Source organism: Oncorhynchus kisutch, linkage group LG3 (genome assembly GCF_002021735.2).
Source record: "Oncorhynchus kisutch isolate 150728-3 linkage group LG3, Okis_V2, whole genome shotgun sequence".
Lineage (NCBI taxonomy): Eukaryota > Metazoa > Chordata > Actinopteri > Salmoniformes > Salmonidae > Oncorhynchus > Oncorhynchus kisutch.
The window spans coordinates 10,649,939-10,675,440 of NC_034176.2; the positions used below are offsets into that span (position 1 = coordinate 10,649,939).

Sequence of the window (25,502 nt, forward strand, 5' to 3'; positions counted from 1 at the left end):
TACCATGATTACGGATAATCCTGAATCATCGTGAATAAAAATGTTATTGTAATAGTGAGAGGTTAGGGGGGGATTGATATTTGTGCATCTGTAACTTTCTCTCTTACTATTTCATCATCTGAAGCACAACCAAAACAAACAGCAAATGCACCCAACAAGTTTGTAGAGTTACAAACTTGATGTAATCATTAGTACTGGGAATATGAGACCAAATACTAGACTATTGACTACTTTAATACACATATTAGTGAATTTTTCCCAATACTTCTGGCCCCCTAAAATGGGGAGGGACTATGTACAACAAGTGCTGTAATGTCTAAATGGTTCACCTGATATGGCTTGAAAATACCCTCAAATTAAAGCTGACAGTCTGCTGGAGTATAGAGCCACAACAACAACTAAATGTGTCACCGTCCCAAATACTTTTAGAGCTCACTGTATTTGTTTAAAATCTATCACTTGATTGTTTCATTTCAGAGAGCCAAATAATCCGTTTTTTTTTTGTTGCAAAATGCTATATATCAGCCTCACTCTCAGAGAACTCCTAGGTTTAACACAGTCAAAGGTAACGCATAACTACATTTGTAATGAATAACTGTACAAATTATACAACTGTGACATCAATATTTAAAATAAGGTAAACAAATAAATATATGTATGATTTACAGTTGAAATTTTAGCCATTAGCCATGCTTTTATCCAGATAGCTATATATATATACACTTCATTTATTATTAACATCTAAAATATATGAATTAAAAGTGTAAGAACAGTAACATTTTACACACACATGAAGTTAGCCATAAGCAATCATTTCTGATGAAAAAACACAAATGTGAAAAATTGGTGGATGTAGCGCTCTGGAAATAAAGTCTTTAAATGGAAAAGTGAAACATTATTTCCTGGCAAGCTTACACATTCACAGCAAAGACTACAAAACCCATACCACTGTAGAAAACAAGTTTATTAGACAAATTATACACAGAAAGCTTTGCCACTTGTAACAGAGGCCTCAGTTTGTTCCGTTTGAATAATATGCAACACATACAACAACATAGGCCTATATTAAATACTGTACACTATAATCAGTTGAACATGATCAAGTAATCCTGTACCTCCTATGTATGAAATAAAAAATGTTACGCGCATAGCAAGTTGTGCATGCTTCTTTTTAAGATCTTGCCTCCTCTGTTATTAGCCAGCAAATCAAAATGAACTCAACAGGACAAGAGAAAGCTCGTGTGTGTTCTGGACCTGGGAGGAAACCAAATATGTTGGGTGACTGCTAACTCAAGGCTCATATGATATATTATTTTTTATTAAACAAAAATAGCGTCAACATGTAAAATATACACATTTCATAATGTCTCTGTCATTTATACTAAATAAAACTTCTTTAAACGTTGTCTGTGTCCTATTGTCATTCGATAGCCGTACTGCAGCTTAAGAAAATAACATCTAGAAGGCTTGCATCAAACACTGCTTCTGGTCTCTACGCACAACATTTGCGGTTTAGTCTTAAGATAACAAACTGAAAGCTCATTCTAAACAACTAACATTATTAAATATTAATACAGTGTTAGTGAAAAGGTTTGGTTCCTCTTTTCCCTTCACATTATTATTTTTTTGACCCCCTCCCTCCAAAACCTCACCTTAATGGTCTCGTCTAAACAATTGGCACTTTGAAAACGTTAGATAAACAGTACCCTTAACATTTAAGAAATAAAATAGAAAGATCTTTCAAAATGGCTGCCATCAGCTCTACAGTTCCAATGGCCCAAAAAATCCTATTGAAACAGGAGACTGGCGAGGAGAAGCCAGCCTGTACTGATAAGGCTTGTGCTGAGGATGTTATTGGAAAGGGCTTCTCCTCAATCTGAGCCCAACTGTTTGGCCTTACAACAGTCAATTAGAGGACTGGAGAATGACACGATCGCACAGAAATGTGACTTTGTTTTCCTGACTGAGCCCTGGCAGAACTACAAGTAAGGTGAAAAACAACTTGAATATGATTTATGACGCAAACCAGAGTAAGACTATAGCACTCATTTAGCGGTTTTCAAAATTGGCTGAGAAAACAAGTAGACCGCTGAGAACAATGTTTTTTTTGTTTTACTTTCTGACCAAACACATTCCACGCATTAAAATGTATTTGCAAAACAAATTCAATAAAATACATATAATAGCTTTAGCTGCTTTTAAAGTCATTTTTCTGTTGTCTTTTATTTCAGTTATTTTCAGTCCTTTTTGTGCCTCTATGCGTCTCTCAAGAAATGTCCGTTTAGAGGTTGAGGCTCTCACCTTGAAATAGACAGCACAGTACAGGTGAGAAAGAATTTCCAAACTACATACAATCAAACACAGGTCTGTGGGCACTGGTGCAGTGAGTGCAGTGGAATTGATAGAGTCGTACATGCACCAAAATGGCAGAGTGTTTCCAGAGCTCAGATGGTGAGGTGTCAGTATGCAGGGGAGCTGAGCCAATGGACACCCATTTCTGGGCACATTTCAGATTTGGAGCACAGGCATTGGATGAGCAACACCAAAGAACTGAATGGGATGAAGTCCCATAAGGTGAAAGGCAAAGACAAGAATGTCCACCAAATGAGCATTGGGTAATTGCCGATTTGTGGATCTCAAGAACAGACAGACAAGTGTTTTCTGTTATTAAAAAAAACATACTCTCCTTGTTGTGTCCATAGGAGTCATATGCTTCTTCAGAAAAGCAGTCCATAAATGACATGGAACGAAAAAGAGATAACAGATCCCTGTCACACACCCAAAAATCTTCTGAAAACCACGAGAACGATTACTATAAAGAAAACATTCAAGTCCCCACCTCCTCTCACCAACAGGTTTCAGAAGGACGACCAACCCCACCCACCACCCACCCACCCCACTCCACTGAACAAAAAAAAACTGAACTGAAAAATTCCTATGTACACAGAGCTTTGTGAGTGTATTTGTTTACATCTCTCTCACTATGTGGCCTCCTCCTACTCCTCATATGGATGTACCCCGATCGGGGTCGTTGCCGTAGCTGAAGTTGGGCTGGGGAGTGGGCTGGTAGGGTATGGAGGACATTGTCTTGATGGGACTGCGGAAGAAGCCACCGTTGGGGGCTCTCTGCCTGAAGGTTCCCCCAGTCCGGTGGTCCTGCACGGGACCGAAGGCGAAGCCCTGTTGGGCCTTGGTGGACAGGCTGCGGCTGAGGGTCTGGATCTGCTCGGGGATGAAGGTGGTGGTGGTGATGTGCGTGTTGCGGAAGTCGCTGATCTGTTCCAGGGCCTGCCGGGCAGCCGGCATAGAGTCCATGTCCAGGGGCGTCAGGTCAATAGAGGAGGTGGAGAACTGCTTGTGGGGGCTGTCGTCCTCCGCGCACAGGCTGTTAACCCGGCGGTGAAGGTGCTCCAGGTCGATCTCCTTATCGTCCTGTGTGGGGGCGAGGGGGGAGGGGGTGGGGGGTCAGAGAAAAAGAGAGAGGAGGCGGAGGACAGGGTCAAAGGAGAGTGAGGATAAATGTGGAGGAGGGGGAAGAGTAGGAGGATGGGGGAAGAGGAGGAGGATGGGGAAGACACAGTGGAGTGAACGAACGGTGAGGTGAGAGAAGAGGGGAGAGTGCATGGCCAAAGAAAAAAGGAGTGTCAAGGAGGATGGTATGGTTGAATAATGAGGATGGTATGGTTGTTTAATGAGGATAGTCTGGTTGTGTAATGAGGATAGTATGGTTGTGTAATGAGGATGGTATGGTTGAATAATGAGGATGGTATGGTTGAATAATGAGGATGGTATGGTTGTGTAATGAGGATGGTATGGTTGTTTAATGAGGATGGTATGGTTGTGTAATGAGGATGGTATGGTTTTATAAGGAGGATGGTATGGTTGTGTAATGAGGATGGTATGGTTGTATAATCAGGATGGTATGGTTTTATAATGAGGATAGTATGGTTGCGTAATGAGGATGGAATGGTTTTATAATGAGGATAGTATGGTTGTGTAATCCGAATGGTATTTTTGTATAATCAGAACGGTATGGTTGTGTAATGAGGATGGTATAGTTTTATAAGGTGGATGGTATGGTTGTATAATCAGAACGGTATGGTTGTGTAATCAGGATGGTATGGTTGTATAATCAGGATAGTATGGTTGTGTAATGAGGATGGTATGGTTTTATAATGAGGATAGTATGGTTGTGTAATGAGGATGGTATAGTTTTATAAGGTGGATGGTATGGTTGTATAATCAGAACGGTATGGTTGTATAATCAGAACGGTATGGTTGTGTAATGAGGATGGTATGGTTGTATAATGAGGATGGTATGGTTGTATAATCAGAACAGTATGGTTGTGTAATGAGGATGGTATGGTTGTATAATGAGGATGGTAGGTTGTATAATGAGGATGGTAGGTTGTATAATGAGGATGGTATGGTTGTATCTGATTAATAGTTCAAGTGCAAGGTAGCTACATTTATTCAATGATCTGTTTTGTGAATCGAGTGAAATTTTTTAGAGGGGAAAGGGGTTTACCCATTTTCCCCAGATATTTATATTGAACAAAAAATGTATTTGTCAAAAGATTGTTGATACAGACATATAAATAGCACTACTACATCCAAATAAAATGATTGGTCAACATCTTTGGGGTGGTCACACTTAGAGATGGGTGGCTCAGCTTGTGCTGAGAGGAAAGTGGCTCAGCTTGTGAGATGATTGTGTCCATTGTGGGGGTACAGGGATTGGGGTACTGTGGGGTGGAGGTGGGGAACACACATCCTTCCTCTATTTTGAGAGAGGGCATCCTTGGTGAGGGGTACAGACAGAGTCAAAGACAACTACTGACCATGTGGCGTGGAGGGGGGTCTTGCCCCGGCTGCGATTCGGGTGGCAGAAGGGACCACAGTTACCCTCCTCGTCTTAGAGAGGGAGGGGGCAGAAAGAAGTGCTGTTTGCGGGGACCTAGTCACACCACAAACCCGGGAGGGAGGGGGGGGGGGGGGGGGGGTGGAGGAAGGAGGGAGGGTTTGAACGTATAGGAACGAGGAGGGGATGGTGAGAGAGAACAGTCATTGTTGACTGTGAGAGTCAGGTTACCTTACAGGTAACTTCTGTATGGCGAGAGAAACAGCCTGCTTTTGGATCAGCTGAAGAGGGTTCTGTGTAGCAACACAAAGCTAAATATAAAACAGAGTTAATACATGTAAGTAGCCTAAGAGATGAACCTCTGTTTCAATCAGACCGATGTGAAGGTCTCATTTAGGGGAGAATTTGTTCATGTTTGAGTGGCTACACCTTCAGTCATTTGAATTGGACTGTACAGATCCCATACCGTGTTCTTTAGCCAAACACGCATGGCATACACCTGTTAACCTGTTACACGCCCTCTAGTGGAGGGAAGGCATCATAGCTCATTACATGACTGCACACTAAACCAGATTCTGCCCTGGTCAGAAAGAGTATATGGTAAAAGCCCTCTAGTGAGGCATCGTAATTCATTTATCGACAGGCGGTGCCCGTGACTAGAAAATGTCATCAATGCCAAAGTGTTGTTGTTATCATAAAGCAATAAATATGACAATCTGAGTTGTTTTCGACAACTGAATGTTTCGGGATTTCCCTAACAAGACTCTCCGTATTGTACTTAAAGGCCCTGTTCATGGGTATAACCTGGAGGTGGCAGGAGGGGCAGTGAATGTGGTCATTCTCATTTTGGGGGTGAGTTGGGAGGGGTCATTATTGGGTTCGAATGTGTGTTGGACGTTCAAGGCACGTGGAATGTCACAGCATGCGGGTGACTGGGCGTAATGGGTAGAGGGGGCGGTCCTGAGAGTGGTGAGGGGGATGTCGTTGGGGGTATCATGTTCATGTTGGTGGGGGCATGGTTCAGGTTGCCTGGCGGAAGTGCCATCGGCCTGTGTCTGTGTGTGTGTTTGTGCGTAGGTCAGAGAGAGAGGGACAGACAAGACAGACAGACAGACGGACAGACATACAGAAGATGATGCAGATGGGAGGGTGAAGGAGGGATTTTTTTGAGGCCAGGATGAGTAGAAAAAACAGCACAGTCAGCACACACACACACTCAGTGGGGTATTGCATGTTCGAGGAGGAGCCTTCGAAGATATACCTGGAAGGGTGAGATGTAAAAATGGCATTTTGTATTGCTCTCCCTCGCCCGCTTTACCCTCAACACAGTGTACTTATCTACAAAACAAAACAACAAGGGAATGAAAGCTTTCAGCCATCAGGGACAGTAAATCAAACATGATCAAACATCTTGTGCTCAGCATCGTCAACAAAGTGGCCGTCCATTGTGTGTAGTGTCCATTATGTGTAGTGTCCCCCTATAGCCACACTCCCGTAAAAGCCAGACATAGCCACCACCCACCACCCAAATGTCCCCAAGTGACATCAACATCTGTGGTACATTAATACTGTTGTGTCTATGAGCAAGGAACCTATCCCAACATTGATGTGAACAATCGTACAGTGCATTCGGAAAGTATTCAGACCCCTTGATTTTTTGCCACATTTTGTTACGTTATTCTAAAATGAATGAATTTTTGTTCATCAATCTACACACAATACCCAATAATGGCAAAGCAAAAACAAATTGCAAATTTATACAATAAAAAAAAAGCTGAAATATCACTTTACATAAGTATTCAGAGCCTTTACTCAGTACTTTGTTGAAGCACCTTTAGCAGCGATTATAGTCCCTAGTCTTCTTGGGTATGACGCGACAAGCTTGTATCTGGGGAGTTTCTCCCATTCTTCTCTGCAGATCCTCTCAAGCTCTGTCAGGTTGGATGGGGAGCATCGCAGCACAGCTATTTTCAGGTCTCTCCAGAGATGTTTGATTGGGTTCAAGTCTGGGCTCTGGCTGGGCCACTCAAGGACATTCAAAGACTTGTCCCGAAGCCACTCCTGCGTTGTCTTGGCTGTGTGATTAGGGTTGTTGTCCTGTTGGAAGGTGAACCTTTGCCCCAGTCTGAGGTCCTGAGTGCTCAGGAGCAGGTTTTCATTAAGGATCTCTCTGTACTTTGCTCCATTCATCTTTCCCTGCAGCTGAAAAACATCCCCACAGCATGATGCTGCCACCACCTTGCTTCACTGTAGAGATGGTGCCAGGTTTCCTCCAGACATGACGCTTGGTATTCAGGCCAAATAATTCAATCTTGGTTTCATTAGACCAGAGAATATTGTTTCTCATGGTCTGAGAGGCTTTAGGTACCTTTTGACAAATTCTAAGCAGACTGTCATGTGCCTTTTACTGAGGAGTGGCTTCCATCTGGCCGCTCTACCATAAAGGCCTGATTGGTGGAGTGCTGCAGAGACGGTTGTCCTTCTGGTTCTCCTATCTCCACAGAGGAACTCTTGAGCTCTTTCAGAGTGACCATCGGGTTCTTGGTCACCTCCCTGACCAAGGCCCTTCTCCCTTCTCAGTTTGGCCGGGCGGCCAGTTCTAGGAAGAGTCTAGGTGATTCCAAACTTCTTCCATTTAAGAATGACGCAGGCCACTGTGTTCTTGGGGACCTTCAATGCTGCAGAAATGTTTGGGTACCCTTCCCCAGATCTGTGCCTCGACACAATCCTGTCTCGGAGCTCTATGGACAATTCCTTTGACCTCATGGCTTGATTTTTGCTCTGACATGCACTGTCAACTGTGGGACCACATATAGACAGGTGTGGGCCTTTCCAAATCATGTCCAATCAATTGAATATACCACAGGTGGACTCCAATCCAGTTGTAGAAACATCTCTAGGATGATCGATGGAAACAGGATACACCTGAGCTCAAATTCTAGTGTCAAAGCAAAGGGTCTGAATACTTATGTAAATAAAATGTCTAAAAACCTGTTTTCATTTTGTCATTATGGGGTATTGTGTGCATATTGATGAGGAGAATTTGTATTCAATTTAAATTGAATCAGTTTCAGAATAAGGCTGTAATGTTACAAAATGTGGAAAAAGTCAAGGGGTCTGAATACTTTCCTAACGCATGAACATTTGGACATATCTGCTGGATATGTCCAAATGCATCTGTAAATCTGATTGGGTTGGAAATTAATCATGCAACATTGAAGCATTGAAAGGCTTTCATTTAAGAGACCCCCCCAATACCCAAATCCTATTTCTGCTTGGGTAGAGTTCAGTTAATCCTCATTGGAGTGAGACTGAAATCCGTGACCAGTAGTAGAGGACTAACTCTACTGAACTCTATTCATCACATGGAGAGCTCATCACAGTGTTAATCATTACAAAGCACAACACATCACACAACACATCAAACAACACAACACACAACACAACACAGATATGCAACACAGAAACACTGACAGTGATCACATAGAAGCAGAGGCCTCAACAGGGACAGACCTCTAGAATATCAGGATGTGCAGTATGTACCAGGAGGAGGACAGAGGCACAAACACAACTCGCCTCCAGGCAGCTAACGTGGCTTTGGGTTGAAGCTCAGTGGGAGCTGTGTGGACTGTGTGTGTGAAAGGGGACAGGTGTAAATGAAACATGTAGGATGGTGTGTGTGTGTGTGTGTGTGTGTGTGTGTGTGTGTGTGTGTGTGTGTGTGTGTGTGTGTGTGTGTGTGTGTGTGTGTGTATATGTGTGTGTGTATATGTGTGTATATGTGTGTGTGTGTGTTTTGTTCCCATAGAGCGTAATAATACATTATTATGATTATCATTATTATTGGATATTTAAGTGACTAATTTCTCTGATTGTGAAACATAAAGGAAAAGATGAATTGTAAATCATTGAGGCATTATGCATAATAGGCTACAAAGGGGACAAAGTTCATTGGAATTACATTGGATATATCTTGAGAAGAGGGTTGGAGTATTTTCCCTCGAAGATGAACACTAGCTTAATTGCGACAAGCCGAACGTGATTGATATCATGATACTACATAATATATATTTTTTTGTCTGTATGAGAGAGAGCAAGGGAGCATGTATACTATGTCCACGTCCAAAATGGCACCCTATTCCTTACATAGAGCACTACTTTTGACCAGAGCACTATGGGTTCAAGTCCTGGTCAAAAGTAGTGCACTATACATGAAATAGGGTGCCATTTAGGACACTAACTATATTATGGAGGGGAGGGAACAACCAATCCTAATAAGGAAAAGGTAGTAGTGCAGTATATTGAGGACACCGATGGCTCCTAGACATATCCTCCTCCCTACAGACACACTGGGTCACTTTGACACACTGCACTGGGCCCAGCAAGATGTGACCTCACCACCAACACCCCGCCGACTGTAACCACGGTCCGTAACAACGGTCACCAGCATCAACATGGACCACAGGCAGGGTGAAGTGTAGAGGTCACTACTACGTTGACCAGGGCAGCAGTAGGCCACTGCTAGAACCCTTGGATTCCATTGATGGTATATTTCAAGACGTTTAATGCAGCACTCAATATACAGTTCTATGTGAATTATATGCCAAATCAGTTCAATATTCAAAAGAGACTGAGGGCTCGCAACAGATCACAACGAACTTCCAGCTTTAAACTCAAATGATTCTTTAAAATCAAAGGCATGCAAATATATATATAAATATTTTTTTTTACAGTGTCAATTCTGATAGGACTATTTGAGTGCTAAATGAAGTGATTGGATAATCACATTGAATTCTCAATGTTCTCCATTGCAAAGACCTTGAACCCCAGTCACAGACATACCAGTCAATCAGGGTCGCTGTATTGAAAGTTAATAAAGATGGCAGGGTGCACGCTGGGCTTCTTTGTCCAGGACCACGGGCAGATAGGCTCACTGGTCAATCTGACACAAAGCTGCTGTGAGTGCATGGGGTCGTAAGTAGAGGGTAGAGGGCTGGGACGGGTGCTATGATGGGGAACAGAGCTGCCCTGATCAAAAGCCTTCCTTATTGTCAAGCTGAAGAGATGAAAAGGGCATTCTGTTGAGCACGCTGCTTCCTGGGGCAAGGCTCTGATGTCGGGACCCAGTCAGAACACAACACACAGACACCAGCTAAGAGGGGGAGGGAAGGAGTGTGGAGGGTGGGAAGAGAGGAGAGGAGAAGGGAGAGGAGAGGAGAGGAGAGGAGAGGAGAGGAGAGGAGAGGAGGGGAGGAGGAGAGTAGAGGAGAGGAGAGGAGAAGGGAGAGGAGAGGAGAGGAGAGGAGAGGAGAGGAGAGGAGAGGAGAGGAGAGGAGAGGAGAGGAGAAGAGAAGAGAGGAGAGGAGAGGAGAGGAGAGGAGAGGAGAGGAGAGGAGAGGAGAGGAGAGGAGAGGAGAGGAGAGGAGAGGAGAGGAGAGGAGAGGAGAGAGGTGAGGAGGGGAGGAGGAGAGGAGAAGGGAGAGGGGAGGAGGAGAGGAGAGGGGAGAGGAGAGGAGGTGGAAGGGGGTGGTGTATGGTTGGTTGTGGCTTGATAGGGGGGTTGAGAGGGATCTCTGCATGGCTAACCCACAACTAATACCTTTTCATACTTGTCAAATTGCTTTAATCAGATAACATTAACTAACCTATTAGGGTCAATTCTGACCAGTAGCCCACTGCTGCAACGTAATGGATTTCATAAATTACTCTCAACATGGGAAATTAAAAATCGATATTTCAGTGGAGTAAAACTATTATCTTAGTAGTAAACTGATCCCCACTCTCAGAATGACTTTCCTTTATTAGGGTTTCACAGCGGACACGCTCATTAATATTCATCGGGTGATTGGTTGAGGCTTCTTGGGAGCGTGACGTCATTCCGTGAGTCCTTACCGAAACACATAACATAGCGGACAGTTTCGCTCACCTCGGATCTGAAACCAGTAGTAACAAGTCAACTTCAATGACTTTTAACTTAAAATGAAAATACAAATCTAACATACCTCATTAACATAGTCACAGAGGAGGGCTTGCTAGCATGCTGCAGGGTTTAAGTCATCTCATTTTCTTGTAAAACAACTCAACTTAGCTAGCGAAATGCTAATTGACGACGCTAGCTAACGCGTAAACTAGACTGCTTCTAGTCTCGGGAGCTCACAGGGGGCTTCAGGAGGCTGTGGGTTAGAGGATTCCACCAGGACCAAACAACAACTGGCTACCAGAACTGAACCGACGGACATAGCGAAACTACACGTGGTATGTGAAGCTTATGTATACAGTATGTCCTTAGAAGCTGTGTGAATATAAAGTCACTTCAACCTTAGATGACTTCACCAGACCAGTTGGTGGTACTATAGATGTCATTGGCACCAGTGGCCCCATAGGATACTAGAGCAATAACTATTGACCAAGTGGACTTTTTCTCATGCAAATTAATGTTAGATTTAAATTATGCAGACGAACAATGTGAAATATTGTGATTAGTATATCTGTATAATCACATATTGTTGCCCTATGATGTGGTCTGAACGTAGTGAAAAGTGCCGCTTTCACAGTCTGCGTGTTACAGCTGTGAGAGTGTATCGAAGTATTTTGTTATGCTAATGTTGATGGCACCACGTGAGATTTAAATCAACATGGTAATGCTTTCACTGATGGCACATAAAGAAAGAGAGTTCCTACATTATAGAGGGCTTGCTTCGTTATCCAACTGATCTGGTGTCCTTTCTGTCATTCTGTGAACCCTGTTCATTGCCGCTCGCAGCTATATTTACAAAATGCATTTGCTATAACATTATCCTAATTCAGTGCCACTCCATGGCATGATTTCATTTGTGATTGTAACTAATACATGACTAATTAACACTAAACTGGGCATTGATAATATTTATTTTCCATAATTGCATTACACTTAGCTCGTTAGTACATTTCATATCCGCTTTGCTGTGTAGGATTTCACAGTCATCCAAACGCTGGGCCATTCATTTCCAGAACCACTTTGCTCGGGTCTAGAAGTGATTAAAACACCTTGGCTATGCCTACCTGCTCATTAGGGGCACAAGTGGAATAAGATATATGAGAGAGGGAGAGAGAGATGGATGTGCATCGCTGTACCCTGTGTGAGCAGTCAAATGTTCAAGGACATCTGAATTGAATAGAGGCCATTAACATTGGGTAAAGTAGTGTTTTAAGCTGATAGGCCTTTGTATCTGACTCTATGGTGTAGCTTACGCATCAGATGTTTTCTGAGAGTCTGCATTGATTTCTCTGTCCAGAACCGGACTGCCCTAAAGGCAGTTCAGGCCAATGTCATATGGGCTGGTCCGTCTTTAGCCCAGTGGATCTGTCGAAATCGGGATTTCTGAGCAGAATGATCATTATTTTGAGGGCCTTGAGGGAAAAAAAAAACGTGCCTGTTTGTTAGCCCTGACCTATTCTAGTCCTTCTATTTCAGTATAGCTTGTGTGAGGTCCAATTCCTCATATTCATTTTACAAATACACTTGAAACCGGGGACACTTCACCCAAACCCACTCACATCATATACTACAGTTTGTTTGCGGCCCAAATGACACCCTATTCCCTATATAGTGCACAAATTTTGACCAGGACACCGTATGTGCCCTGGTCATAAGTAGTGCACTATATAGAGTATAGGGTGTCATTTGGGACGTGTCATGTGCAGTCCCAGCAACAGATGTCAGTTAAATTGAAGTGGTTTGTTCTCACACCTTATGTAGTTCCAGTGGCAAAGAGGGAAAAAACACTGGAGTGTGCCAGAGTTTCACTTTGTATGACATTTTAATCAAACACCAAATGAGACATTTGTTTATTAGCCATCATTTCAGCTGGCCGTGGATAACTTGGACACCACAGCAAGGGACAGACCACTTGACTGACAGTTTAAAAAGGTCAACGACAGCTCTCCTGACTATGTACAAACATCTGTGACATCATGACGCTGACACCATGTACAGTAGACACGACATACAGCCACAGCCGTAAAACAGAGGGTTCAAGTCAAGTGTTACCCAGACCTCCAGACCGAGCCCACACAACCCAACCACCCGGCCTCCCCCAGCTCCTCACCTCCTTGGAGGGGACTCGTGAGCCCTTCCTCCTAGTCCACCAGGTCTCCACCATGGCAATGACACAGGAGAGCACCACTCCGGCCGCTAGCACGCAGAACACGCCGGCGAAGCTGTGGATGTCCAGGGCACTGCCGCGGTGTTTGGTGTGCACCGCTGAGTACAGGTCACATGGGCTGTCCCGGGGCCACCACTTCAGCTTCAGGATGTCCATGTCCCCGTTCTGCTGCAGCTCCAGGATCCTGACATACACCCACACACGGACGAACACACACGCGCACACACACTAATTGAGGACAGATCTTTGGTTTTGTCTGTAGGTGTATACAGGAACAGGAAATCACATTCAGAGTGGACCGCATCACATTTTCTTAGACTCAGAGCCATATACAGCCGCTAGTGAAAGTCTGCACACCCCTTGCACGGTCTTCAGATTTCACTGTGTTAAATCTCAAAATGAAATAAATTACTGATCTCCACAACCTACTCAACATTTTCAAAGTGAAAGATAAATTATAGAAAATGTTCCAAGTTAATAAAACATGAATAAAAAGATTTAAAAAGATGATGTCTCGATTGCATATATCTTCAAACCCCAGAGTTCAATCTTGGTGGAAGCACATTTGGCAGCCATTACATCTGTGAGTCGTTTTGAAGAAGTTTCTACCAACTCTTAGAGCAGCATATATCCAATGTTTTTGTCAAAATTGCTCAAGCTCAGTAAATTTAGTTGGGAGTCATTGATGGACATTTCACTAGGCACTGTATATATACGGCTAAACTAAAAGATGGTTGTTTCTATTCAAAGGAATCCACTGAGCATGATTCGTGTCCTTCACATTCCATGATGATCTGATGGTTGAATCTTAATTACGTTTCCTTGATTCCTTGCATCCTTCTCTAAATGCATTTAGAAGAGGTCAGAGGGGGAAATAAACAATGCGAGGAGAGGACATGAGGAATAAAAAAAATACAATTGAGATCCAACCCTGATTCTCTGCAGTTGTGTGAATGGTCCTCCAACACTAGAGGGCGATATTGGCCAGATAACGGTGCCACAGAGTGACAGTTGTATTAGCCTGTCAAAGTAATTCTAAGAAATATGAACATGTTTTGTAGCAGAGTGTAAGTACTTTGCAGTAATTATATTATGCTGTCCAGATAAAGGAAATGATTTATCACATCCGCTATTAAATAGTAAAGGCTAACTGGTGGACTCTGTCACTTACATCACATGTTAAACTCATTTATCACGGGTTTTTACTCCTCCCTTGTACTTGATTGATGAATTAAGGTCATTCATTAGTAAGGATAATCCCCTCACCTGGTTGTCTAGGGCTTAATTGAAAGGAAAAAACAAAAACATGCAGACACTCGGCTCTCTGTGGAATGAGTTTGACAACCCTGATTTACGGTGTTGTATTTCAGAGGTTTGATTTGAGGTATTGCAGGAAACAAAATTAACTGCAAACACACATGCACACACACACACACACACGTACCCAGGCACACAAGTGACTTGAATGACAATGCTTATCTTTGACTGTGTCCCTACTAAGTACAGCATGTAAAAATGCTCCCTATCTATCTAAAATGCAAATGTCTTGAAACGGTAGTTTACATAATTGGCAAATGAATAATGTCACAGAGGAGCACATTTTATTTCAATAACACATACACTACCGTTCAAAAGTTTGGGGTCACTTAGAAATGTCCTTGTTTTTTAAATTAAAATAATAGGGGCGGCAGGTAGCCTAGTTGTTAGAGCGTTGGACTTGTAACCCGAAGGTTTGCAAGATCAAATCCCTGAGCTGACAAGGTAAAAATCTGTCGTTCTGCCCGTGAACAAGACAGTTAACTCACTGTTCCTAGGCCATCATTGAAAGTAAAAATTTGTTCTTAACTGACTTGCCTACTTAAATAAAGGTAAAAACATCAAACGGATCAGAAATACAGTGTAGACATTGTTAATGTTGTAAATTACTATTGTAGTGGGAAACAGCTGTATTTTTTGGGAATATCTACATATGCGTACAGAAGCCCATTATCTGCAACCATCACTACTGTGTTCCAATGACACGTTGTGTTAGCTAATCCAAGTTTATCATTTTAAAAGGTTAATTGATCATTAGAAAATCATTTTGCAATTGTGTTAGCACAGCTGAAAACTGTTGTACTGATTAAAGAAGCAATAAAACAGGCCTTCTTTAGAATAGCTGAGTATCTGGAGCATCAGCATTTGTAGGTTCGATTACAGGCTCAAAATGGCCAGAAACAAGGACCTTTCTTCTGAAACTCGTGCTAACATAATTGCAAAAGGATTTTCTAATGATCAGTTGCCTTTTAAAATGATAAACTTTGATTAGCTAACACAACGTGTCATTGGAACACAGGAGTGATGGTTGCTGATAATGGGCCTCTCTGTACGCCTATGTAGATACTCTATGTAGATATTCCATAAAAAATCAGCCGTTTCCAGCTACAATAGTTATTTACCACATTAACAATGTCTACACTGTATTCCTGATCAATTTGATGGTATTTTAATGGACAAAAAATGTGCTTTTCCTTCAAAAACAAGGACATTCGAAGTGACCCCAAACTTTTGAACGGTAGTGTAATTTTCTATTATAGACATTATTTTATCCTCTCTTAGAACTAGAAGAGATGGCACACATGGACAGCTGGCCAGATGGGCTACAAGGACGGAATAAAGCCTTTTTTGAGAGAGTTGCGTATAGAAGAAATGTAAGGTCTGATCTGGGATCACTGTTGGGAGACTAAAGGTCTGATCTGGGATCACTGTTGGGAGACTAAAGGTCTGATCTGGGATCACTGTTGGGAGACTAATGTCTGATCCGGGATCACTGTTGGGAGACTAATGTCTGATCTGGGATCATTGTTGGGAGACCAAGGTCTAATCTGGGATCACTGTTTGGCGACTAAGGTAACTAATTCAGATAAACCACGTATAACAGATCACTCAAAGTTGGCTCAGATGGAATCAAAAATAGGAAATCATGTGCGTGAAACAACCAATCAGAAACAGAGACAACGTTGGAAGAAATGTGATGATGACTCATCAGAGTCAGTCTCGATGGAGATTTGAGCTCGATGATTGATACTGTAGTTGTTGTGCCTCCAACAAAGACAAGCCCGAGAAGGATACAACGATAGGAGTTATTGCACTCAATCTGATGGAATGAGGGAGATACCTCAGCTATCAACATGCAGGAAGTGTTGAGATTTTTCAAGTCGCTTGTTTGTCAACATTTCAGAAAACTTTATCTTTTATATTTACCTTACGGTTTGATTTTTACCCCAACCTCCAATCCACCGACACACACACACACACACACACACACACACACACACACACACACACACACACACACACACACACACACACACACACACGAGGAATCCATTTTTATAGCTAATAAAAAAAACTGAAAAAAGTGACTATACTTTGGAGTAAATAAAAGACTTGAGATTGTGGCCAAAACTCATCACCAAAAGAATAGTTGTTTATCAATGTCACACAGCTGCCCTGAAAGCATAGTCGTTTATCACTAACACAGCTGCCCTGAAAGCATAGTCGTTTATCACGAACACAGCTGCCCTGAAAGCATAGTCGTTTATCACTGTAACACAGCTGCCCTGAAAGCATAGTTGTTTATCACTAACACAGCTGCCCTGAAAGCATAGTTGTTTATCACGAACACAGCTGCCCTGAAAGCATAGTCGTTTATCACTAACACAGCTGCCCTGAAAGCATAGTCGTTTATCACTGTAACACAGCTGCCCTGAAAGCATAGTCGTTTATCACTGTAACACAGCTGCCCTGAAAGCATAGTCGTTTATCACTAACACAGCTGCCCTGAAAGCATAGTCGTTTATCACTAACACAGCTGCCCTGAAAGCATAGTCGTTTATCACTGTAACACAGCTGCCCTGAAAGCATAGTCGTTTATCACTAACACAGCTGCCCTGAAAGCATAGTCGTTTATCACTAACACAGCTGCCCTGAAAGCATAGTCGTTTATCACTGCCCTCATGCACTAACTGTAATCTCAGTGCTCTGCCCAGTCTCACCCCTTTTATGTGTAAGATCAAATGTTTACCATTGACATGCCCATTAGAGAAACCCTCTGCTTTCACCAGCCAGGGGATATGCTGCTGAGCCTCCTAGGTGGCATGATGATGATTGGGGTTTTCTAGCTCTGGTCCAGGGTGTTAGTGCACGTTCCTCCAATGGATATGTTGTGCACTAATGCCCTGGACCAGAGCTAGTGATACTTCACAGCAATAGGATAAGCTTATATTATTCCTGCCTATTCATGGATATTGGAAAGAGAGATTTGGAGACTAATCCCGCTGCAAGTATCATGAGTAATATGATCATTTTGTCCCCCCAAAAAATTCAGCATGTTTTATTGCTGTGGAAATGTTGCTCCTTGTATTGCAATATTTTGATCAAGAACAGATATCACATCAAGTTACTCATGTAGCAAACACGGAGTAAGACATGGTCCCTTTCACATTACAGATCATTTATCTAATCACAGCTACGACTGAGCTCAGTCTTCTATGCATTCAAAGCCAGTCTAGTCTACTCACAGCACAGTGACGTCCAAACAGTCGGTATTTTTTCTTCTTCTGACACAATTTGTGTTTCATTTGAGCTACCATGAGTCAACACAGGCAATACAAAAGAGGAGTCCCCTCCTCCTCCCCCTCCACACCCCAATTATACTGTCTCCATGTGCCTTTTTCCTTCCCTCAGTTCTTCTTCTGAAATAAAAATCCATTTGATGCTGTTGGGCCTGTGATAACTAATCATTTGGAAAAGGAGAGAGATTACGCAGCCCGGGTACAGGCCCGACTTTACAAATCCACCATTTTGTATTCTCACTTTAATAGCCAATAGTGTCTATTGATCACCGTCTGTCTCGAAAGGCTAGCAACAGCAGCCGTGGGACAGAAGATCATTGATGGTGAACGGTATATAAGGGGTCCAACACAAAACAGCTCAAGGACATATATTTTTTAAAGGCACAGATAACTGTGAATAGTCACCTAGCTCTGGTCCATAACCCACAGATAACTGTGAATAGTCACCTAGCTCTGGTCCATAACCCACAGATAACTGTGAATAGTCACCTAGCTCTGGTCCATAACCCACAGATAACTGTGAATAGTCACCTAGCGCTGGTCCATAACCCACAGATAACTGTGAATAGTCACCTAGCGCTGGTCCATAACCCACAGATAACTGTGAATAGTCACCTAGCTCTGGTCCATAACCCACAGATAACTGTGAATAGTCACCTAGCTCTGGTCCATAACCCACAGATAACCGTGAATAGTCACCTAGCTCTGGTCCATAACCCACAGATAACTGTGAATAGTCACCTAGCTCTGGTCCATAACCCACAGATAACTGTGAATAGTCACCTAGCTCTGGTCCATAACCCACAGATAACTGTGAATAGTCACCTAGCTCTGGTCCATAACCCACAGATAACTGTGAATAGTCACCTAGCTCTGGTCCATAACCCACAGATAACTGTGAATAGTCACCTAGCTCTGGTCCATAACCCACAGATAACTGTGAATAGTCACCTAGCTCTGGTCCATAACCCATACAGTATATAACTCTGAATAGTCACCTAGCTCTGGTCCATAACCCATACAGTATATAACTCTGAATAGTCACCTAGCTCTGGTCCATAACCCATACAGTATGTATCTCTGAACAGTCACTTAGCTCTGGTCCATAACCCATACAGTATATAACTCTGAACAGTCACCTAGCTCTGGTCCATAACCCATACAGTATATAACGCTGAACAGTCACTTAGCTCTGGTCCATAACCCATACAGTATATAACTCTGAACAGTCACCTAGCTCTGGTCCATAACCCATTGTAATGGCCTAATCATTCTCACTCATGCCCTCTGGTGACAACACACACACACACACACACACACACACACACACACACACACACACACACACACACACACACACACACACACACACACACACTTCATGACATCAAGGCCTTGCCAAGGAGTTCCGTGTTATACATCACCTGTTCCAGGGAAATAATCTAATGTCACAGCATGTACTGTATGCAGTCTATTGTTGGGGGTGGTGGGATGTAAATGTGTTTGTTGCTCCCCCAGTCAGCCAGTTCAGTCTGTATGTCTTTACTAGCCAGCATATCTGCCTCCAGGGCTCTGCATGGCCATTAGTGAGGACTGCTGGAGCTGTTGCCGTGGCAACCGACCGCAGCAGAAATAATCACATGTTATTAGATGGCTCTGACAGTGGCAGACAAACTACCCTACTTGATAAGACTAAAGGGAGGACAAGAAAAAAATAAGGGGAAAAAAGGAATCAAATCTTTAAAAAAAAATCCTGTTTGATGCAAACAAATAATAATGTCTGAGTGCAAAACGACTCATTTAGAGATGCTACATTTTAGTTGAACACAACAGCACATAAAACACACACACACACACACCGGGCACCAGAATGTTACCGGGCACCAGGGTGTTACCGGGCACCAGAATGTTACCGGGCACCAGGGTGTTACCGGGCACCAGAATGTTACCGGGCACCAGGGTGTTACCGGGCACCAGGGTGTTACCGGGCACCAGGGTGTTACCGGGCACCAGGGTGTTACCGGGCACCAGGGTGTTACCGGGCACCAGAGTGTTACCGGGCACCAGAGTGTTACCGGGCACCAGGGTGTTACCGGGCACCAGGGTGTTACCGGGCACCAGGGTGTTACCGGGCACCAGGGTGTTACCGGGCACCAGGGTGTTACCGGGCACCAGGGTGTTACCGGGCACCAGGGTGTTACCGTGCACCAGGGTGTTACCGTGCACCAGGGTGTTACCGTGCACCAGGGTGTTACCGGGCACCAGGGTGTTACCGGGCACCAGGGTGTTACCGGGCACCAGGGTGTTACCGGGCACCAGGGTGTTACAGGGCATGAAAATAATAGACCCAAACAATATTTTTTCCCAGTGGCAATAAGGCTTCTGAATGACAATCACTAGTTGGTCCAGCAGGTAGTATAGTTGATACTGTAGCCAATAGTGAACAGAATCATTATGGACCACACGTGGACTGACTTATTTCGACTATAATTCACTGTCTTTATTGTGTCTTGCCTTGACTGTCTCTCAAAACTATTGTCTCTTAATTGTGTCTTGTTGACTGTCTTTATTGTCTCTCAAATATATTTGTCTCTTACTGACTGTCTTCCTTGTCTCTTATTGACTGTATTTATGATACAGCCTTCAATCGAACCGGTGTCTGTACTGATGCCTCTAGCACTGAGATGCAGTGCCTTAGACCGCTGTGCCATTTAGGAGCCCATAACATAAAAGTCATCTTAATTATACTTGCAAATGTGTCTTGACAGTGGCGCGAGCCATGTACTGGAAAAAAGAAAACTACTGAGGAAAATCTCTGATAGCAGAAACGTCAACCACTCAGTCATTAAGTCCCACTTATGAGCTTTAATGTCAGTTTCAGGGCGGGATATTTTCTCATCTTGATGCATTGGACTTTAAGTGACAGCTCTGTCACTGTTCCAGATGATGGGACATTAACTTAATGTCAGGTGTCAACCCCTTTTTAGCCGTAGCCACAGTAGAGCCTCATTTCAAAATGGAGTCATTTCCACAAACCAGAAAAGCAACCCCCGAGGCCATGGTTGGAACACACAGGACGCGGGCCCTCAAGTTCTAAGAAGAAAGCTGTCACTGTGCCACTGGTGGCGGAATACCATCACTAGGGATCAATAACACATCCACTTTGGGAGTGTTCCACCCACACCGATTCTAGAATTCTTAAACAATTAAAGTAAGAGTTTCCTGGCCAAGCATTCCCTACTCTTTAGGCAATGTAATGAATGTGGTTGATGCCTGCATTGTACTAGGTGCCACTAGAGTGGAGGCCTTACACGTTCCTTAACCACTGATTCTACTTCAGTGTATCCTGCTATACAGCACTTTACTAATAGAACCAGACGGTGCTTTAAAACTCTAGTCTGGTTGGAGTAAACAGTTTATTCATCCTGTGACAAACAAGCCAAATGATAGCACCAAGGAGGACTCCGTCGTCGCCGCCACAACAAGAACAACAATGAAAAATGAAAGGCCATTATGAGCCATGGCTTGCTGCACCGTTCCACAGTACTGCGTAAGCACTAAAGACATTAGAGACGAAGGCATATGAATCTACAGCTGTCATGTGTCTCCTACAGCGCCTGAGTGTGTGCGTGGGTGTGTGTGCACGTCTGTGTGTGCACGTCTGTGTGTGCACGTCTGTGTGTGCACGTCTGTGTGTGCACATTTGTGTGTGTGTGTGTGTGTGTGTTTGTGTGTTTGTGTGTCTGTGTGTCTGTGTGTGTGTGTGTGTGTGTGTGTGTGTGTGTGTGTGTGTGTGTGTGTGTGTGTGTGTGTGTGTGTGTGTGTGTGTGTGTGTGTGGACGTGTTTAACTATTCACAATATTAGTAAACAAACATTTGACCAACTGGCGGTATTTTGTTAGTCGCCATAAAGTCAAAAACTGTTTCTAGGGGTTTAGGGTTACGGTTAGAATTAGAGTACGGGTTAGGAGCTAGGGTTAAGGTTAGAATTAGTGTTAGGATTAAGGTTAGGAGCTAGTCCAACGCTCTAACCACTAGGCTACCCTGCCCTCCCTTGGTGTGACTAGGGGGCAGTATTTTCATTTTTGGAAAAATAACGTTCCCAAAGTAAACAGGATATTTTGTCAGGACAAGATGCTAGAATATGCATATAATTGACAGCTTATGATAGAAAACACACTAAAGTTTCCAAAACTGTAAAAATATTGTCTGTGAGTATAACATAACTGATATTGCAGGCGAAAGCCTGAGAAAAATCCATTCCGGAAGTGCCTCATGTTTTGAAAGCTCTGCGTTCCAATGCATCCCTATTGAGCAGTGAATGGGCTATCAACCAGATTACTTTTTCTACGTATTCCCCAAGGTGTCTACAGCATTGTGACGTAGTTTTACGCCTTTATGTTGAAGAATACCCGTAAGCGGCTACATTGTGCAAGTGGTCACCTGATGGCTCTCAGAGTGATTCTCGCGTAAAATACAGAGGTAGCCATTTTTCCAATCGGTCCTACTGAAAAACCAATTGTCTCGGTGGATATATTATCGAATAGATATTTGAAAAACACCTTGAGGGTTGATTATAAACAACGTTTGCCATGTTTCTGTCGATATTATGGAGCTAATTTGGAATATTTTTCGGCGTTGTCGTGACCGCAATTTCCGGTCGATTTCTCAGCCAAACGTGAAGAACAAACAGAGCTATTTCGCCTACAAAAATAATATTTTTGGAAAAAAGGAACATTGGCTATCTAACTGGGAGTCTCGTGAGTGAAAACATCCGAAGCTCATCAAAGGTAAACGATTTAATTTGATTGCTTTTCTGATTTTCGTGACCAAGTTACCTGCTGCTAGCTGGACATAATGCAATGCTAGGCTATCAATACACTTCCACAAATACTTGTCTTGCTTTGGCTGTAAAGCATATTTTGAAAATCTGAGATGACAGGGTGATTAACAAAAGGCTAAGCTGTGTCTCAATATATTTCACTTCTGATTTTCATGAATAGGAATATTCATGAATACTCTGTCTACACTATGTCATTACCACTCTGTCTACACTATGTCATTACCACTCTGTCTACACTATGTCATTACCACTCTGTCTACACTATGTCATTACCACTCTGTCTACACTATGTCATTACCACTCTGTCTACACTATGTCATTACCACTCTGTCTACACTATGTCATTACCACTCTGTCTACACTATGTCATTACCACTCTGTCTACACTACGTCATTACCACTCTGTCTACACTACGTCATTACCACTCTGTCTACACTACGTCATTACCACTCTGTCTACACTGTCATTACCACTCTGTCTACACTGTCGTTACCACTCTGTCTACACTGTCGTTACCACTCTGTCTACACTACGTCATTACCACTCTGTCTACACTATGTCATTACCACTCTGTCTACACTATGTCATTACCACTCTGTCTACACTACGTCATTACCACTCTGTCTACACTATGTCATTACCACTCTGTCTACACTATGTCATTACCACTCTGTCTACACTATGTCATTACCACTCTGTCTACACTATGTCATTACCACTATGTCTACACTATGTCATTACCACTATGTATACACTATGTCATTACCACTCTGTCTACACTATGTCATTACCACTCTGTCTACACTATGTCATTACCACTCTGTCTACACTGTCATTACCACTCTGTCTACACTGTCATTACCACTCTGTCTACACTGTCATTACCACTCTGTCTACACTGTCATTACCACTCTGTCCACACTATGTCATTACCACTCTGTCTACACTACGTCGTTACCACTCTGTCTACACTACGTCGTTACCACTCTGTCTACACTACGTCGTTACCACTCTGTCTACACTACGTCGTTACCACTCTGTCTACACTACGTCGTTACCACTCTGTCTACACTGTCATTACCACTCTGTCTACTATGTCATTACCACTCTGTCTACACTGTCATTACCACTCTGTCTACACTATGTCGTTACCACTCTGTCTACACTACGTCGTTACCACTCTGTCTACACTACGTCGTTACCACTCTGTCTACACTGTCATTACCACTCTGTCTACTATGTCATTACCACTCTGTCTACACTGTCATTACCACTCTGTCTACACTACGTCATTACCACTCTGTCTACACTACGTCATTACCACTCTGTCTACACTACGTCATTACCACTCTGTCTACACTACGTCATTACCACTCTGTCTACACTACGTCATTACCACTCTGTCTACACTATGTCATTACCACTCTGTCTACACTATGTCATTACCACTCTGTCTACACTATGTCATTACCACTCTGTCTACACTATGTCATTACCACTCTGTCTACACTACGTCATTACCACTCTGTCTACACTACGTCATTACCACTCTGTCTACACTACGTCATTACCACTCTGTCTACACTACGTCATTACCACTCTGTCTTCACTACGTCATTACCACTCTGTCTACACTGTCATTACCACTCTGTCTACACTGTCATTACCACTCTGTCTACACTGTCATTACCACTATGTCTACACTGTCATTACCACTCTGTCTACTATGTCATTACCACTCTGTCTACTATGTCATTACCACTCTGTCCACACTATGTCATTACCACTCTGTCTACACTGTCATTACCACTCTGTCTACACTACGTCATTACCACTCTGTCCACACTATGTCATTACCACTCTGTCTACACTGTCGTTACCACTCTGTCTACACTACGTCGTTACCACTCTGTCTACACTACGTCATTACCACTCTGTCTACACTACGTCATTACCACTCTGTCTACACTACACCCTTACCAGTCTGGGCACCACACACCCTTACCAGTCTGGGTACCACACACCCTTACCAGTCTGGGTAACACATATCCTTACCAGTCTGGGTAACACACATCCTTACCAGTCTGGGTAACACACATCCTTACCAGTCCAGCAGATTATATATACACACCCTTACCAGTCTGGGTACCACACACCCTTACCAGTCTGGGTACCACACATCCTTACCAGTCCAGCAGATTATATATACACACCCTTACCAGTCTGGGTACCACACATCCTTACCAGTCTGGGTACCACACATCCTTACCAGTCTGGGTAACACACATCCTTACCAGTCTGGGTACCACACATCCTTACCAGTCCAGCAGATTATATATACACACCCTTACCAGTCTGGGTACCACACATCCTTACCAGTCTGGGTACCACACATCCTTACCAGTCTGGGTACCACACATCCTTACCAGTCTGGGTACCACACACCCTTACCAGTCTGGGTACCACACACCCTTACCAGTCTGGGTACCACACACCCTTACCAGTCTGGGTACCACACACCCTTACCAGTCTGGGTACCACACACCCTTACCAGTCTGGGTACCACACACCCTTACCAGTCTGGGTAACACACATCCTTACCAGTCTGGGTAACACACATCCTTACCAGTCTGGGTAACACACATCCTTACCAGTCCAGCAGATTATATATACACACCCTTACCAGTCTGGGTAACACACATCCTTACCAGTCTGGGTACCACACATCCTTACCAGTCTGGGTACCACACACCCTTACCAGTCTGGGTACCACACATCCTTACCAGTCTGGGTAACACACATCCTTACCAGTCTGGGTACCACACATCCTTACCAGTCTGGGTACCACACACCCTTACCAGTCTGGGTAACACACATCCTTACCAGTCTGGGTAACACACATCCTTACCAGTCCAGCAGATTATATATACACACCCTTACCAGTCTGGGTAACACACATCCTTACCAGTCTGGGTACCACACATCCTTACCAGTCTGGGTACCACACATCCTTACCAGTCTGGGTACCACACATCCT

At 43.4% G+C, this 25,502-nt stretch overlaps 1 protein-coding gene across 2 annotated transcripts in view; it reads right to left on the reverse strand.

Annotated features, from left to right (window-relative positions):
• Positions 1–946: 946 nt before the first annotated feature.
• LOC109871657 (glutamate receptor ionotropic, delta-2) overlaps positions 947–25,502 on the reverse strand; it is a 623,084-nt gene continuing 598,528 nt past the window's right edge. Inside the window, exons 15-17 of one of the 2 annotated variants that reach the window (XR_004207889.1) lie at positions 12,949–13,189; positions 6,123–6,199; positions 947–3,432 (exon numbers count right to left, since the gene is read on the reverse strand). Coding sequence is in view for 1 of the 2 variants with exons in the window: in XM_031817225.1 (XP_031673085.1) it covers positions 3,004–3,432; positions 12,949–13,189 (670 nt within the window). In the remaining variant the exon portion in view is untranslated. The remainder of the gene's footprint in view (positions 3,433–6,122; positions 6,200–12,948; positions 13,190–25,502) is intronic. The other variant, XM_031817225.1, reaches the window with a different exon arrangement.